The following is a 17,858-nucleotide window of genomic DNA, read 5'->3' as shown; positions in this document are numbered from 1 at the left end:
TCATACAAACCTAAAAATTATATGAAATAAAATTTGATTGTATTATGAAGGGGCAGTTTAACTTTTACTAGGACTAAAATGTAGCGTGAGCTTTTTATTTTGTTTTTATTTTTTAGGTATTACATGAAACCTTCCCTAAACATACATTTCTGATGAATGGCCTAATTCAAGGAGTAAAGGTAAGATCAGTCCGTATATATACATATGTATATGCATGTACACAAACATGTACGCATACACTTACATATATGTAATTCTGCCAGTCCATTATGCTATTAGATCAATCTGCTAAGTGTTAATTTTTACAATTGGAGTATATACTTCAGGGGATTGCGTAACACTTTTTAAATGAACTGAGTTCTAAATCGATTTGGCTCAGATATAGCCAACTATGTATAATAATGATAAGCCACATCATAACATATTCCCCTGTGTTTCATATGTTGGCATTTTCATTATGGAGATCTGAGCACTTTTGTAAACTAGCAACAAGAATATATATTGAAGAGAAAGGAACTATTTAAAAAATATATGAATATGAAATATATCGTTATGGTATTGATTATTCTACATTTTCTTTACTGTTGATTCCCTGTGATCAACAGGTTTATAAACAGAAAATAAGCATATAATATTCCTTCTAGAATTGCTAGTATAGAGTTGTAGTCAAAAATTCATTAGAACATTTAGTATTTAATGTGCTACCAAAGCCCTGCTGGTGATTCTGGACAGTCTTGGGAATTTTCAGTTATGTACAGACAAGAAATAAGCTCCTCATCTAAAATTTGGTGATGTACTAATTTTAGAAATAGACTTGTTTAAAATTCTTCTTTAAAATGATTTATTTTTGTCTCATCAATATACATAGTATATGTATTTTCTTCATTTAACTTTTTTTTAGGGTTTGTTGTCATTCCTCAGTGCCCCTCTTATTGGTGCTCTTTCTGATGTTTGGGGCCGAAAATCCTTCTTGCTGCTAACAGTATTTTTCACGTGTGCCCCAATTCCTCTAATGAAAATCAGCCCATGGTATGTACATATTCAGATTATAGCAATTAAATATTAACTGTTAATTATTTTCTGAATTTTCCCTCATTTCTTTCACTTTTTTCCATCTTATTTATGTAGGTTTTGAATATATATTTCTAATACATTTATTCTTTGATACAGATAAAATACAGTAGCTGAATAATACAGCTAATTAAAAATATAGTAATAAGTAATAAAATGTTTTGAACTTGTTGCCACTACAGAAAGCATGTAGACTACTAGCTCACCTGCTTTTGGATTTCATAGCCCAAATTTCAAAACAGTATTTTAGGGATTGGATAGAGTTGCTAACTTTTAATTTTCTTAAGTAGAATGTTTAAAAAAAAACAAAAAACACAGTTTATCATCATTAACTGTATTAATTAGGAAGAGACCTAGTTATATATCAGTTAAGTCCCAGATAGTAGTTTCTCAAAACCAGGGAAACTCATTGCTAATTGCTCTCTCCATGTGAAAGAAGTCTGGAGCTGAGCAGCTCAGAGCTGATATGGCAGGTCCTAGAAACCAGACTTTTTTCGTCTTCATGATCTGCCATCCTCTGCTGTCACCTTGCTGTCCAGGATGGTTCCAGCTTGTCACCTTCAGGCAGCAAGGTGGAAGGAGTGGCTTAAGAAGAGCACATCACCTTCTTTTAGGGAAACTTTAGAATTTTCACCCAACCACTGCTTGTGTCTTTTTGGTCAGATTTCAGGCACATCCTAGTTAAGAGAGACTGGGCTCTTGGCCACCTTGATTAGAATCAAAAGTCTTTCACTGGGGAAGAAGGGAGGGAAAACTCAAAATGAGAATGATTTTCCCAAGATAATAGAGCCCAGTTTAGTTGTAGATAACTGTATTAATTCTTTGACTAACGTTCTTCGCCACTTGAGTGTTAATGTTAGTTACTTCTACATCATAGATGGGCTGTATTTCCATGGAGTATCTAGAACCAGGGGTATTTATGGGGCAGGATCTTCCTTTCTCATAGGTGAGATGTTACCCTAAAGGCCAAACCCCTGACGAATGCTAATCATGTAAATCAATTCTTACTAACAAATCTAGCACATGAACAAATTATTTGCTGTGAAAAGCAGCATGTTAGAAAAAAATCTAGTAAGCAGTAAAGTACTGGTGGCATGATATTTTGAAAGTGAAGTGTAATTATACTTGACTTGAAAAACTGAAAGTCATCGTTACAACAGAAACTTCTTATTCTCAGCAAGGTATGTTTGAATCATGAATAGCAAAATGTAGTTTGCTTTTTAAAATGGCTTTTGTTCATTTTATAGTATTTATATTGGACACTGCCATACAGATTTCTTCTATATATATGGAAACTGAATTCTTTGTTTTGGCAACATTTGAAGAGCTAAAGATAACTTATGGAAAAACATCTAGTTTTTTATATATAAACTTAAGGTGATAGAAACTGAGGAACTAACTTGCCCCCTCAGTTTTATTTACTAAATTTTGTTTTTCTGTGTAGTACTGTGATGGGAAATAAGATGAATTACAGTAAACTCTAGTTTATTGCTATTTTTAGTAGAAACAACAACAAAGCCACTTAATAAAAGAACAAAGCCACTTACCCAACAGTTGGGTAAAAAATTGACCTGAAAACATTATCTAATTTTAAATGTTCCTGCACAGTAGCTGAGCTGCTATTGAAGGCCCACTTCTAGCCCAATGTTTTCGTAATATCTGGAGCTTATGATTTATAGAAGAATTAATCTATGAATTGTCTACTAGCTGTTGATTGAAATGAGCTGTTCTTACATTAGTTCACTTATAGAAATGAAGGTAGATCAAGGTAACGGTAATTGTTCTAACATTTTCTTGTCAATTGTCTTTTAATCCTAGGTGGTACTTTGCTGTTATCTCTGTTTCTGGGGTTTTTGCAGTGACTTTCTCCGTGGTATTTGCATATGTAGCAGATATAACCCAAGAACATGAAAGAAGTATGGCGTATGGCCTGGTATGTTAGTCTAATACCTTTATCTGCTGAAAAACACCCCATATTGTCTCTTATTACAAGGAGTACAGCCTTTGCATTACAAGATTATTTTTACATAAATGCATTTTATAAAAATTATCCTTTAGATTATATTAAAAATTTTTTTCAGTACAAAAGCCATGTAAGTTCTGCTCTTTTCATTCAGTATTTGTCAGACATGTCAGATTTGAAACTATAGTGAAATATTTTTACCTTATAAAAGTTCTTTTTAATAGACTACTAAAGGAACTATTTAATATGTAATAAGACTAAAATAGCCGGGATGTTTTTAAGCAGCTTCCCGGGTGCCACAGTTGGTAAAGAATCTGCCTGCTCAATACAGGAGGCAGAAGAGATGCCAGTTTAGTCCCTGGGTGGGGAAGATCCCCTGGAGGAGGAAATGGCAACCCACTCTGGTATTCTTGCCTAGAAAATCCCATGGACAGAGGAGCCTAGTGGCTACAGTCCATGGGGTCACAAAGAGTCAGACGTGACTGAGCATGCACACATACGTACTCTAAAATTATCCATTTTGTGTGGATAGATAAATCAGTTTTGTGGCCATAGTCCAGATTGTTTCTGTTTTTGCTAAAGTGATTTATTTTGTCTTAGCTAAATCCTTGAAATTAATAATTTTCAGCCTGGAAGCTTCATGTTTTAAAGGCACAACTAGTAAATGACAACTTCAGTCTTCTCAAAGTTATATGGATGCAGATAAAAGAGGTGAAGGTGATCTTTGTGGCCCTCCTGTTCAGTCAGGAACAAACGGCCACCAGGTGGGGAGAACTGAGAAGGGAAGTGACATGAAATAACCTACACTCTGATTAGGCCTTTCACTCTGCCTTTGCACTGTGATCCTGAGAATATTCCCAGATACCTCATTGACTTTCACAGTGAGAACCGTTGCCCCTTTCCCAGCTCAGTGCCAGAGCTCTGCTGATGCCCAGGTCCCTACCAGAATCCAGTTTTAAAGCCTCTCTATCATCCTGAAAAGTTCCCTTGGGCACATCTGGCATCCATCCCCACTTCCCCCCTGACCTCAGGCAGCTACTTTCTGTCTCTGTAGTTTTGCTTTCAATAGAAATTTCATAGAAAGAAATAATGTAAAATGTAGTCTTTTGTGTCTACACGTAGCATAATCTTAGGAGGTTTCTCTATGCTGATACATATGTCAATAGTTCCTTTTTATTGTCGTGTAGTATGCCACTGTGTGGGACATACCACATTTTGTTTAGCCGTTTACTAGTTGATGAATGTTTGGGTTGATAGCTAGATGTTGATAGTTATTAGCATTTTATATATTTGTCAGATAGTTGACCACTGACAATTGAATTGCTTATCCTGAATGTGTATTATTAATAAACAGCTATAGGAACTTCCCCAGGTGGTCCAGTGCCCAAGACCCCTTTAAAGATAAACTTTAAAGTCTTTCAGCTGTATTTTAGCCAGTAAAAATTCGTTTAATTTTAGTATTGGGGGAGAAGTCCCAGTGGCATTGAATTTCCATAGAGTATCATTTTAGACTCTTTCCAGACTGGATCCCTGGTGAGGGAACTCTAAATCCTGTATGCCACAACTAAGTTTGCATGCTACAACTAAAAATCCCGCATGCTGCAGCTAAGACCGGTGCAGCCAAATAAATATTAAAGAAATAATAAGCAGCTATAAATAAGCACTCCTGTGCAGGTTAAATGCTCCATGCAAAAGTCAGAAAGAGCATAGAGACAATAAAGCGCAGAGTAGTGAGCAGGAGCTCCTGGACCTTCAACATTAATTTCTAACTGCCCTCTGAAGAGTGTGTCTCTATCTACTGTTGTCTCTACCGTGCTGTCTCATCTACTGTTGGTTTGCAGAACACTTTGTCCAGTAGGCCAGATATGTCTGGGATTAGCAGTTTTTCTCCACCTGTGTCTTCTCTGCTTTGATCTGCATCTTCAACCAGACGTGTATGGACTTCCTCAGAATTTGAAAGAGACATGGTTAGAGATGTGCTCAGCGTCAAGGATCGAAGCTCTCGTTCTTCCTAACCTTACCACCTAATGATGACCAAGCTCAGTTTTGTGTTGTGGCTTAACACTGTTACTGCTGAAGAGATAAACTTTAAAGTCTTTCAGCTGTATTTTAGCCAGTAAAAATTCGTTTTATTTTAGTATTGGGGGAGAAGTCCCAGTGGCATTGAATTTCCATAGAGTATCATTTTAGACTCTTTCCACAGAGCACCATGGGACTGTGGAGGCACCCTGGGGACCAGCATGCCTGGCAGCTGGGGTAAGGGTGGGTATTTGGACAGTAATCCAGGCTCCCAACCCTTCTTCAACTAAAACAATTTTGATTTATTTTTAAATTTATTTTTACTTATAACTTTGTCAGCAGGATTTATTTAAACAGAGGGCGCCCAGGCTTAAAAGAAAGTTTGAAGCCACTATCTTAGAGGTGATGACATATTTCTAGTTAAGAATCTAATTCTTTGCTTCTCCTGCAAAAGAAGAATGTGTGAGAAAACCAGCACAGGGAGGAGCAAAGGGAGCAGTAGGAGGACTGACGTCAGTCAGCGTCGCCCTGGTGTGCGAGGAGCCAGGGTGTCCTTACTGGTCTCTCTCTGTTGATACCGGTTTGCTGCAGGTTTCGGCAACGTTCGCTGCGAGTCTGGTAACCAGCCCTGCAATTGGGGCTTATCTTGGACGAGTGTATGGGGACAGCTTGGTGGTGGTCCTGGCGACAGCGATAGCTTTGCTAGATATTTGTTTTATCCTGGTTGCTGTGCCGGAGTCATTACCTGAGAAGATGCGGCCTGCGTCGTGGGGAGCACCCATTTCCTGGGAACAGGCTGACCCCTTTGCGGTAACTTTATACATTTTGGCAAAAACATGAATGTGTGATTCAGTGCAGCATTAATGTTTTGTTACGGATGTTTCTTTGGGGAAAACATCGTGATGGATTTTTAAAACTACTTTGGAAACTTCAGAATAGTTTTGGGGAGGATGAGAATAAACTGGGGGAAAAAAAATGACAGCTAGGTGTCTGTATGTACACTGCCAGATGATACATGTTCTTAAGCATAGTTCAGTGTTTTGATATAAAACCTTATACTGGTCTTTTTCTTGTTCTAGTCCTTAAAAAAGGTGGGCCAAGACTCCATCGTGCTGCTCATCTGCATTACCGTGTTTCTCTCCTACTTACCAGAGGCAGGCCAATATTCCAGCTTTTTTTTATACCTCAGACAGGTAAAATTCTTTTCTACTAAAGTGGACTTTTCTTTCATTGTTTAGTGTCTTAATAAAAAAATTTAATCTTGAGAGAGCTATAAGAATAGAGACTTTTTAAAATGACTATCATTTTAGAAATAATGGTTCGCTAGAATTAACTTCCTAGTTAGTGTGACTGATGCATTTCTATTAAGACTCTTGGCTTAGGCAAAAAGAGATAATCTTCCTGTCAACGTGTGTGGTTTGAGTTTGTGTGCTCCTTACAGAGGTGACGGAAAGCTTTAATCCATTTACCTGCCCCATACAGTCTCTTTGTGACTTAGAGCATATACTAATAAAGCAGCTAGCCAGAATGAGAGCATTAGTTTTTGTCTCCTTGACACTAATCTTACTTGGCAGAGATTAAGCCTTTATCAGTATGCATGAAAATTACAAAGTGGTGCGATATTTATTTGTAAAATAGATTTTAAATGCTTGATAGCAGTCTCCAACTTAGGAAATCAAAATTAAGGGATCAGGATTTAAATTTAACTTAATCTGAGTTAAGTAGCTGTTACTTTCCTCGTCTTGTTATAATTTTGGTTCTCAGTGAATGCCAGATTCTTCCTTTGAGTAGTTCTCTGATTATGAATGAATTGCATTTTCTTTTCTTGGCCTATTTAATGTTAATATACAGGTAGTTATGTTAGTATGGTATTTGTTGTGCTTTTGTATTTATTAACGTTACTTTTTTGGAAATCCTCTAGATAATGAAATTTTCACCAGAAAGTGTTGCAGCATTTATAGCAGTCCTTGGCATTCTTTCTATTATTGCACAGGTGAGTTTCTTTCTCATTAGAGGGAGAGATGTTTGAAGGTTCAGAGATAACAATTCTGTTAGTGTAGGTAGTATTGATTGACACATACTAATCAACATATGATGTGTAAACAAGAAAGACAGTGTATCGATTTATACTAGAATATAGTCACCTGCATAAAATCAGAAATTTTATGTTAGTCTTGTTCTACCGTTGAATGATTAATTCAGTAAATGTTTATTGAATCATGAGTCAGGCTCTTGTGATATAGCAGTGAACTTAACTAAATCCCTGCTGTTGTAAAGTTAGCATTCTTGTGGGATAAGAAGATGAATAAAGGTGTCGGTGTAAACATATCTGGTGTAATGAAAACTAGAGAAAAGTGTATAAAAGGGGTGCAGCACGTGGCCAGGGGCAGGGTGTTATTTTATCTGGGAGAGTGGGAAGGCTTTGCTGATACAAGTGACATTTGAGCCAAGACCCAAAGGAATGAGGAGCAATCCACTAGAATACCTGGAGGAGGAGAATTCTGAGCCACCAGCACAGCACTGCACCTCTGAGAAACCATTCCTAGATGTGTAAAAAGCAGCCAGGGGACAGGATGGCCCTGCTGGAGACAAGGGAGCGTGTCAGGGAATTAAACCCAAGAGGTGGAGAGGGACCAGATTTGTGTGGGGTCTTCCAGGTCTCCATAAGGCTTGATAAGAAGCTGGGAAGCCATGGGAGCATTTTGAACAGAGAAGTGACATGAAGGTATTTTTATCTTGGAAACCCAGTTGGGAGCCAGTGGTTGTTTGAAAAATAAGATATTAATTAACACAGGAATCTGGATTTCCTTAGGAGATATTTCATCCTGACCTTTGTATTATCTCTGTTCCATACTTTCCCCAAGGTGGAAAAGACTCTCCCCTTTCTTCCTGTTTGGCTTTGATTTTCACACACACACACACACACACACACACACACTCTTGACTTTGATTTTCTCACACACACACTCTCTCTCTCTCTCTCTCACTTACTCACTCTACCCTAACACACTTTCCCATCTGAAATCCAGGCTCCTGGGTTGCAGCTTTGTCTTACTGTACTCTTAAAGTGGTAAGTAAACTCTATTTGATAGTATTCGTGGATGGTTCACCATCTCCTCGGTAGGATTGCTTCTGCAGATCTCATCATTTATGAATTTCTGGTAGGTTTAGTTAAAACTTTAAATTCTGTAATATACTTCCCCCATGACTTTACACACGCATACATGTGGCACTAATTATTAGTCCTATTTTTAACCTCAGTTTTATCCTAAGAATCCTTGATCTGGAAAAACACTGCATTTAAATATTCATTCCTTGCTGCCAGAAATGTGTTCTTTATCTTTGGAGGAAAATATAGTATTGCCGGTATATACAAATAGCTTTTAAAAAAACACCTTTCTGAACATGAAGTAAAGTGTACTAAGACTAAAGCTTGATGAGTTACCAAATGTTAGCTGACCTTGAATCCTGAGGTAAATCTAGCCTGATAGTTACATCTTATCTTTTTCATATATTGCTGTGGTTAGATTTGCTACTATTTTATTTGATTTGGATCTTAAAGAGAACAGGCTAACAGTTCCTATAATGACACTTAAGAGGTCAGTAGCTATACGGTCCTAAGTTCTGTTTCATACTTAACTAAGTCTGGAAGCTGTAGGTGGGCACCTGGTAAATTTGAGCACACTGGACTGCTTGAATGAGTAATTGAAGGTGCTTTAGAGGAAGTTTTCCCTTTGCTCAGTAGATGGCATCAGGTACAAAGGATACAAAATGGAAAACAGCCCTAAGAAGAGCTCAGAATCAGGGCAGGCAGACATGTGAACCCAGGAGGGAGCATGGTTGGGTTAGCCTTAGAAAGCGTCCTGCAGTAGCAGGTTCATGAGGGCTGTGAATCTGGGAAGGAGCACGGCTCGGCCTAGCTGGCGTTGATAGCACAACAGATACTGTATAGAGAAACATGGTCCACAAAGAATGCAGTACTTAATTAACCAGTCAGCTTTGGGGGCCTACATAGGGATGTCGTTTTTGAGATGTAAAATCACATTTCTGAAAGTGAGAAAATTAATTAAATTTCAAAAACAGGTGAATAGGAGTAAATAGATCAGTCCTGGGTGTTCATTGGAGGGACTGATGTTGAAGCTGAAACTCCAATACTTTGGCCACTTGATGCGAAGAGCTGACTCACTTGAAAAGACCCTGATGCTGGGAAAGATTGAGGGCAGGAGAAGGGGACGACAGGATGAGACGGCTGGATGGCATCACCAACTTGATGGACATGGGTTTGGGTGGACTCCAGGAGTTGGTGATGGACAGGGAGGCCTAGTGTGCTGCAGTTCATTGGGTCGCAAAGAGTCGGACACGACTGAGCGACTGAACTGAACTGAGCCTGCATGTAAATATTGATAATTATAGTTTGTCATTATATGAATTAAAATGTCAAGTATAGTTTACAACCCTAAAGGTAGAACCATTATGTTATGTTTTCATTTCTGGCAGGTATACAATTGAGAATGACTTCTCCCCTGTTGACCTCTCAAGTGAAAAACTAGTGTCTTTGTGTCTCTCCAGCAGCACAGAGCTGCTTGCAGGTCCCCATTGGTGCCTCCCTTTGTTTATTTTCTTGCTTGCCCTTGTGCCTTTGTTCCTGCCATGCCTCCTGCCTCCCTGTTTTACCCCTTGAGTATTCCTTCCTTCTCTGAGTTCTCATATTACCTTGCCTATATCTCTATCATAGTACAAAATGCACTGTATTATGAATTTCACCAATTTATTTCTGATTATTTTTGCCTCAGTAGATCATGAACTCTAGTAGAGCTCTTGGAAGATGTGAGGTCAGAATTACATCATAATTTGTTTTTGTCACTCTAGCACCTTAAACTCTACCTGCAGCCCCACGGGTGCTAAATTAGAGGTCACTTTTTTCCCCATAGTAAATATAGAAATGTAGCTTCTCACCCAAAATTATGAGATCTAATAACATGGTACAGTCTTCCAATAGAAGCCACATGGTTGCCGTCCCCTTGGGGGCCTTTACTCTCTGGTTCGCCATAGGCCCATCACTTCCATGGCACCAGTAGGCATGAGTTCATTATATTTGCACTAAATATTTACATGAGTGCATGAATACGGTTAGTTCTGCCCATTTCTCTTCCTTGGTGCTGTCATCTGGTCACCTGTGTTCTGGTGACATCCAAATTTATACCAAGCCAGTGCTGTCAGACACATCTGCTGGACATCTCGAACCTGATATGGCCATGACTGCAACCTGGCTTCCTTCCACCCACGCTGCTCATCTCGTTCAGTGCCATCACCGCTCTCCCAGTTGTTGAGGCCAGGAACCTTGGCACCATTCTTGATTCCTTTCTTTCTCCTTCTCCTACATCCAGCCCATCAGATGGCATCTCCTTTCACCTCTCTCTCCAAAACATATTTGGGTATTTTTGTTTGTGTGTTTGTTTTGTTTTTGTTTTTAAACTTCTAATTTTTGTTTGTTTTTGCTTTTAAACTTTTACTTGTATATTGGAATATAGCTGTTTAACGATGCTGTAGTTTCAGGTGCACAGCAAAGTGATTCAGCCGTACATATCCATGTATGCATTCTCCCCCAAGCTCCTTTCCCATCCAGGCTGCCACATAGCATTTCACAGAGCTCCCTGTGCTACACAGTGAAGCTCACTTGCATAATTTCTTTTTAGGTTCTTCGTAGAAGCAATATCATAAATATCATACGGTATTTCTCTTTCTCTGACTTACTTCACTAAGTATGATAATCTCCAGGTCCATCCATGTTGCTGCAAATGACATTATTTCATTCTTTCAATGGCAGAGTAATACTCCACTGTATATATGTACCCCATCATCTTTATTCATTCACCTGTCGGTGGACTTTTTAGGTTGCTTCCATGTCTCGACTATTGTAAACAGTGTTGCAGTGAGTTCAAGGGCATGTATCCTTTCAGACCTCGTTTTCCTCCAGATATATGCCCAGGAGTGGGATTGCAGGGTCATATGGTAGCTGTTTTTAATTTTGAGGAACCTCCATACTGTTCTCTGTAAAGGCTGTACCAATTTACATTTTCATCAATAGTGTAGGAAGGCTCCTTTCTCCCCTCACCCTCTCCAGCATTTATTGTTTGTAGACTTTTTTTGATGATAGCCATTTTGACTGGTGTAAGGTGATACCTCGTTGTAGTTTTGATTTGCATTTCTCTAGTAATTTGTGATGTTGAACATCTTTTCATGGGCCTCTTGGCCATCTGAGGTGGATTTCTTGTAGACATCATATAGATAGATAGATAGATAGATAGATAGATAGATAGATAGATATGGGTCTTGTTTCTGTATCCATTCAGCCACTCTGTATGTCTTTTGGTAGTGCATGTAATCCATTTGTTTACATTTAAGGTTAGGTATTGATGTAAACATCCTTATACATTTAAGGATAAGTATTGTGTTCCTATTGCTGTTTTCTTAATTGTTTTCAGTTTGTTTTTGTAGTTTTCTTCCCTTCTCTTTCATTCTCTTCTTTTGTGGTTTGATGACTATCTTTAGTGTTGGGTTTGGTTGCTTTTTCTCTTTTGTGTGTTTATCTATTGTAGTTTTTGGGTTTGCTGTTCCCCTGAGGTGTCAATATAGCAGTTTGTATATGTACAAGGTTGTTTTAAGTTGCTTCTTTCTCTAGAGCAGTTTCTTTAGCATTGTTGCAAAGCTGGTCTGGTGGTGCTGAATTATGTTAGCTTTTACTTGTCTGTAAAACTTGATTTCTCTGTCAAATCTGAATGAGAGCCTCACTGGACAGATATTCTTGGTTGTAGGTTCTTCCCTTTCATCATTTTAAATATATCATGCCATTCCCTTTTGGCTTGCAGAATTTCTGCTGAGAAATCAGCTGAAAACCTTATAGGAGTTCCCTTGTATGTTATTTATAGTTTTTGCCTTGTTGCTGTTAATATTTTTTTCTTTGTCTTTAATTTTTGTCAGTTTGATTACCATGTGTCTCAGTGTGTTCATCCTCGGGTTTTTCCTGTCTGGGACTCTGCGCTTCCTGGACTTGGTTGACTGTTTCCTTTGCCATGTTAGGGAATTTTTCAGCTGTTCTCTCTCCAAATATTTTCTTGGGTCCTTTTTCTCTCTTCTTTGGGACCCGTATAATGCAAAGGTTGGTGCATTTAATGTTGTCCCAGAGGTCTCTTAGGCTCTCTTCATTTTTTTTCTTTATTCTGTTTGTCAGCAGTGATTTCCATCATTCTGTTTTCCAGGCCACTTATCCGTTCTTCTGCCTTAGTTATTCTGCTATTGATTCCTTCTCGTGTATTTTTCATTTCAGTTATCGTATTGTTTATTTCTGTCTGTTCTTTAGTTCTTCTAGGTCTTTGTTAAACATTTCTTGCATCTTTTTGATCCTTCCCTCCATTCTTTTTCCAAGATCCTGGATCATCTTCACTATCATTATTCTGAATTCTTTTTCAGGAAGGCTGCCTGCCTCCACATTTAGTTGTGTTTCTAGGGTTTTATCTTGTCCCTGTATGTAGGACATAACCCTCTTCCTTTTCATTTCATCTAACTTTTTGTGATTGTGGTTTTCATTCTGCAGGCTGCAGGATTCTAGCTCTTCTTGCTTCTGCTGTCTGCCCTCTGGTGGATGATGCAAGAGGCTTGTGCAAGCTTCCTGATGGGAGGGATTGATGGTGGGTATAGCTGGGTCTTGCTCAGCTAAACTCTGTCTGCTAATGGGTGGGGCTTCTGTTGGTTGGTTGGCCTGAGGTGAGCCAGCACTGGAGCTTACACTCTTTGGTGGGGCTGATGATGGCCTCTTTAGGCCTCACACCTCTGAGCACTTCCAAGAGCTGCTGCTCCTCGTCCCTGTGGTGAGCCACAGCCACCACCACCGCCCCTTAGCACCACCTCTGCAAGAGACCTCCCAACACTAGCAGGTAGGTCTGGTTCAGTCTCCTGTGGGGTTACTGCTCCTTTTGCCTAGGTCCTGGTGTGCACAAGACCCTGTGTGTGCCCTCCAGGAGTGGTGTCTCTGTTTGCCCCAGTCCTGTGGAAGTCCTGCAATCAAATCCTGCTGGCCCTGAAAGGCAGTTTCTCTGGGGATTCCTCCTTCTGTTGCTGGATAGCGAGGTTGGGAAGGTTGATGTGTGGCTCAGAACCTTCACCCCAGTGGGAGAACTTCTGTGGTATAATTGCTCTCTAGTTTGTGAGTCACCCACCCAACAGTTAGAGAATTTTATTTCATCATGACTGCATTCCTCTGAACATCTCACTGTGGCTTCTGCTTTGTCTTTAGATGCGGATTTGGTCTGTTTCCATACCTGTCTCCCTACTGTTTGCCACCTGACAGAGGGATTTTTGTAAAGTTGAAACTGAGTCTTTCATGTTCAATATTCTCTTTCTGTCACAATCAGAATAACATCTAGGCTCTTGACAAAACCTCATTTTCCTCTTTTCTCCACGTACACTTGAGTTGGAGTGCCCTTTTCCCCTGGGTACTCATATGATTACCCTCTCCTCTTCATTCAGCTGTCACCTCAGAAAGGCCTTTCCTGCACATCCTGGTTCGAGCAGCACCTCTATCACACTGCCTTATTTTATTTTCTTCATAGCAGCTACAACCTCAAATTTGACTATTTTCTCTTCACTTGGAGGTGATCTAGTGGGTTGGCCAAAAAGTCCGCTTGGGCTTTTCCATCTATGGAACAAGTATTTCCATCTATGGAACAAGTATTTCCATCTATGGAACAAGTATTTTGACTAACCAGATATTTCTGAACAGTACTTTGATCTATTCACTGTTCCCAAGTCAGTGCCCTCAGACCTAAAATAGCCATTGCATATTGCAGGAACTGGGCAAATATTTGTTGACTGACAAGTTGATGTCAGTCAACTGTTAATTAGCTGTGTCATCTTGGTTAAGTCATAAGTCATTTTAACTTTTGGGACTTGGTTCTTTTGGTTCTCTTGAAAATGAGACTTATATTGAATTAAGGGATACTAATTTTTTTTCCTGCCTAGCTCTGCCTAGATGATATAAGAAATTTCTTCCTTTATATTATTAAGAATATTATAACATTTAAAATCATGCATGCTTTCTAAAACACTTACTAAGAACTGATACTTGGTGCTGGGGATAGAGAGAAAAAAATCCTTGCCCTTGGGAGAAAATGTTAAAGTATCATATATAAAGGAAGTTTTTCTTTTCTAACTGCTTACTCTGAGTGAGTTCCTTTTTGTGGCTGTGGTTTTTGAAGAATGTAATCCAACAAGGTTTTGTGCTTTGTGGAATTCAACTTTACGTTCAGTTGATTTAAGGGAGAATCTCAGAGAAGAAAGCTGTGAGTGTTTATTGTTCAAGAATTATGAAAAGAATCTACATTTATTACCCACTGGCTTATTTGAATCTGATTAAACTCTTAAATGATTGTCTCAATTTAATGAATTTTAAACTTATACTTGATAATTTTGAGTTGACAGTGATTTCCTGAATTATTTTCACTTCTTCCTCTATGGACTTACCAGCTATATAAAGGGGTGTATTTAACATTAATGTACCCAAATCACTGCTGAATTTTTCTTTGAAAGAAAAGCAAGAAAATCTATAATATTGTTTATTAAATGTGCACAATGGGCATAATGCTAAGTTTATCATTTCATCTAACTCATATGACAAAGTTTTGAAGTGGATCCTATTTTATTGATCTTGTGAGAGACAAGACTGAGTTTCAGAGTGAAGTGACTTGCCCAGGGTCACATGATTAGAGCCAAGATTATGATTAAGGCTGTTCTTCCCAAAGCTGTATTATTTATTATCCTACAGTACTCCTAAGTCATACTTGTTAAACTGATTTACTGTTCATAAAAGCATCATGGTTTCAACAATAGGTTAATTTAGTGAAGGATATATAAGTTACTGTTCCAGTTTTCTTTAGACAGGAGAATAATCATTTTGGATTAATTTGGACCTGTAAAAAAATTTTTTAAGCTATTATGTAAGAGGAAATCTCAACCATGAGTTAGAACCTTTCATTCCTACTATTTACAATTTCTGATTTTAAATAGTACATTTCGGTAGAAATGTACTGAACACAAAGTTCACCTTTCTATTTTCAGTATTCTGACTTTTCCCCTGAATCTGGATCTGTCAGCAGAGGAACCTTTCATCTGCTTATTTCACCTGGTATAATTTCAGGTCTATTCAGGTTAATTGTTGCTGAAAAACAAAAATGTAGAAATAGTCTATATTTCTAAAACCAAAATGTGGTAATAGTCCTTTTATATTAGATATTGAAATGTTACCATGTATCTTTTTTTTTTCAGTGTTTAAAAAGCTTATTCTATTCTAATAAACCATTTTGATTTTTCTTATTTTCCAGACCATAGTCTTGAGTTTACTTATGAGGTCAATTGGAAATAAGAACACCATTTTATTGGGTCTGGGATTTCAAATATTACAACTGGCATGGTATGGCTTTGGTTCAGAACCTTGGTATGTACAAATCTTTTAACTTTCTTAATTTTGGTAGTTCGCCTTGTTCTTATTTTTTACCTTTTTTGGGGTATAACTGACAAAATTTTTATATTTCTTAATTTACTTCTCAAATAAGGGTTAGACTTTAATCTGTCTTTTGGTATGCTTTTTTTCCCCCCTCAAAATGTATATAAACAGATTTCTCACTTGTGTATTCTTTACACAATACTTGAGGACACTGGAGTGACATTTTGTATCTAAGCAACAGATTGGGTTTTTTTTAATGAGATTATTGAGTTTTTCAGTCCCCAATGAGCATTTAGTCCAGTTTAGTTTGTTAGGAAATAACATGTAATCCCAGAGCAGCAAGGTTAGGAAAGAAAAAGTGGAGTAATACCACTTTTTTGATCATTACTGATGGCAAACCAGAAATCCAGTTCTGGTTCTGGCTTCATGCTTGGAAGGCTCTCTGCCTTCCTTGCCAGTTTGGTTTCCTGTAGGGAGCTGATGGTCACGGCGCTGCTGCTGCCAGGCTGCCCATGTGCACTTCTGTGCCCAGGCACTACAGGACTGAATTCCGTAGTGTTCACAATAGTGTTTCATTCAACTGAACACGTCATCTGTTTGGGCGTGGATATGAGTAAGCACCCAAGAGTGTGTTCTGATGGACATTGTAGTTTTCAGTCTAGCTTTTAAAAGAGATGCTCACAACTTAGTGAAAACATTTCTTTTTTAAACATTAAGCCAGAAGCACATTTAGATCAAATTAGTGCCTTTTTTTTTTCACACTGAATCACAAATCTCTGGGAACCTTGCCATAAGTTACAAGCAAACATTTGGAAACATTTAATGTTTCATTCTGTGTATTACACATGATTCCAACATTCTCCACCCACCCCAGTCCTGCAGAAACAATACCCAACACACTTTACAGTTTAGATGTGATAAGTGATATCCCAATTCTGCATTAATACCCACAGCATTCTTGTGAATAAGCGACTGTATTTCTGCTTTCTAGAAGAGTAAATAGGGTCAGACTTCTAAATGACTTGTCCAGTCATAGAGGAAAGAAAAGCTAGATCTCCTTTCTCCTGTACCACAGCTTTTTCTCAGTAAGAGTTACTTGACTTTAAATACGTATCTAAACACAGGTACGATGGAGACTAACAATGTCCTGCTCTGTTTTGCTGCTGTTGACTGCAGGATGATGTGGGCTGCTGGGGCAGTGGCAGCCATGTCTAGCATTACCTTTCCAGCTGTCAGCGCACTGGTTTCACGAACCGCTGATGCTGATCAACAAGGTAGGTTGATAGGAACCAATGATAATGACTTAAAAATACAGGATATTCTAATTTTCTCTTCTCTTTCCTAAGTACTGAAGCATATGCATATCTTAAGAGTAGAGAATTTTAAATTGCTTCATTGTACTAAGTACTCTACACTGGTCTATATGGGAAAATCCAAAAAAAAAGGGTGGATATATGTATATGTATAACGGACTCACTTTGCGGTACAACTGAAACTAACACTGTAAAGCAACTGTAAGGTGAAGTCGTTCAGTCGTGTCCGACTCTTTGTGACCCCATGGACTGTAGCCCACCAGGCTCCTCAGTCTAAAATAAGTTGCTTTCATTGTAAAGAGGAAAAGCAGATTCTAGGACATAATCCTTAGGTGGATATCCTTTTCTCTCAATGTGAATATGTGGCCCTATCTGTTCTTTTGCTAAAAAATTTAGTGATGAAGGTTGACAACCTTACATTCACTTAACCATTTAGTTTTTACACATTTGCTGTGATGTGTTAGATATCTCAGGGATACATAAACTGATAAAGTGAAGGGAAATCACTCTGTTGTGTCACTCTTTGTAACCCCATGAACTGTAGCGTGCAAGGCTCCTCCATCCATGGGATTCTCCAGGCAAGAATCCTGGAGTGGGTTGCCATCTCCTTATTCATACCCTTTCATTAATATTGTATGTTTGTTATCTAAAGAACATAAAGAACTTATTTTTATTGTCTAATGTTTTTGTGGCAGGAACTCTTAATTCTTAAAATCCTAATAGATGAGGAATAATTCTTTGAAAAGCTTGTTTATGTCAAAAGGGAAAAGGGGGGGCATTACAAAAGAGTAGCAGAAGTCACTTGGCTGATAAATAAGGAAAGGACCCTGGCCAAATCAAGTTGCTTTTTAAATTCGGGAGAAGATCCCAGAGATAAAACAAAAATCAGACTATAAAAGGGGGCTTAGGGACTTATCTGGTGGTCCAGTGGTTAAGAATTCACCTTGCAGTGTAGGGGATGCAGGTTAGATCCCCGGTCAGGGAACTAAGATCC

General features: G+C 38.4%; 1 protein-coding gene across 1 annotated transcript in view; it reads left to right on the top strand.

Annotated features, from left to right (window-relative positions):
• Nucleotides 1–17,858, top strand: part of MFSD14A (major facilitator superfamily domain containing 14A) — a 46,984-nt gene that overhangs the window by 26,193 nt on the left and 2,933 nt on the right. The window contains exons 3-10 of the mRNA XM_052637185.1: nt 117–179; nt 902–1,029; nt 2,890–3,004; nt 5,645–5,863; nt 6,133–6,246; nt 6,975–7,046; nt 15,430–15,542; nt 16,728–16,825. Coding sequence (XP_052493145.1) covers nt 117–179; nt 902–1,029; nt 2,890–3,004; nt 5,645–5,863; nt 6,133–6,246; nt 6,975–7,046; nt 15,430–15,542; nt 16,728–16,825 — 922 coding nt within the window. The remainder of the gene's footprint in view (nt 1–116; nt 180–901; nt 1,030–2,889; nt 3,005–5,644; nt 5,864–6,132; nt 6,247–6,974; nt 7,047–15,429; nt 15,543–16,727; nt 16,826–17,858) is intronic.

This window comes from Budorcas taxicolor, chromosome 3, assembly GCF_023091745.1.
Source record: "Budorcas taxicolor isolate Tak-1 chromosome 3, Takin1.1, whole genome shotgun sequence".
NCBI classification, from domain to species: Eukaryota; Metazoa; Chordata; class Mammalia; order Artiodactyla; family Bovidae; genus Budorcas; species Budorcas taxicolor.
This window is presented reverse-complemented; position numbering and strand designations above follow the sequence as displayed.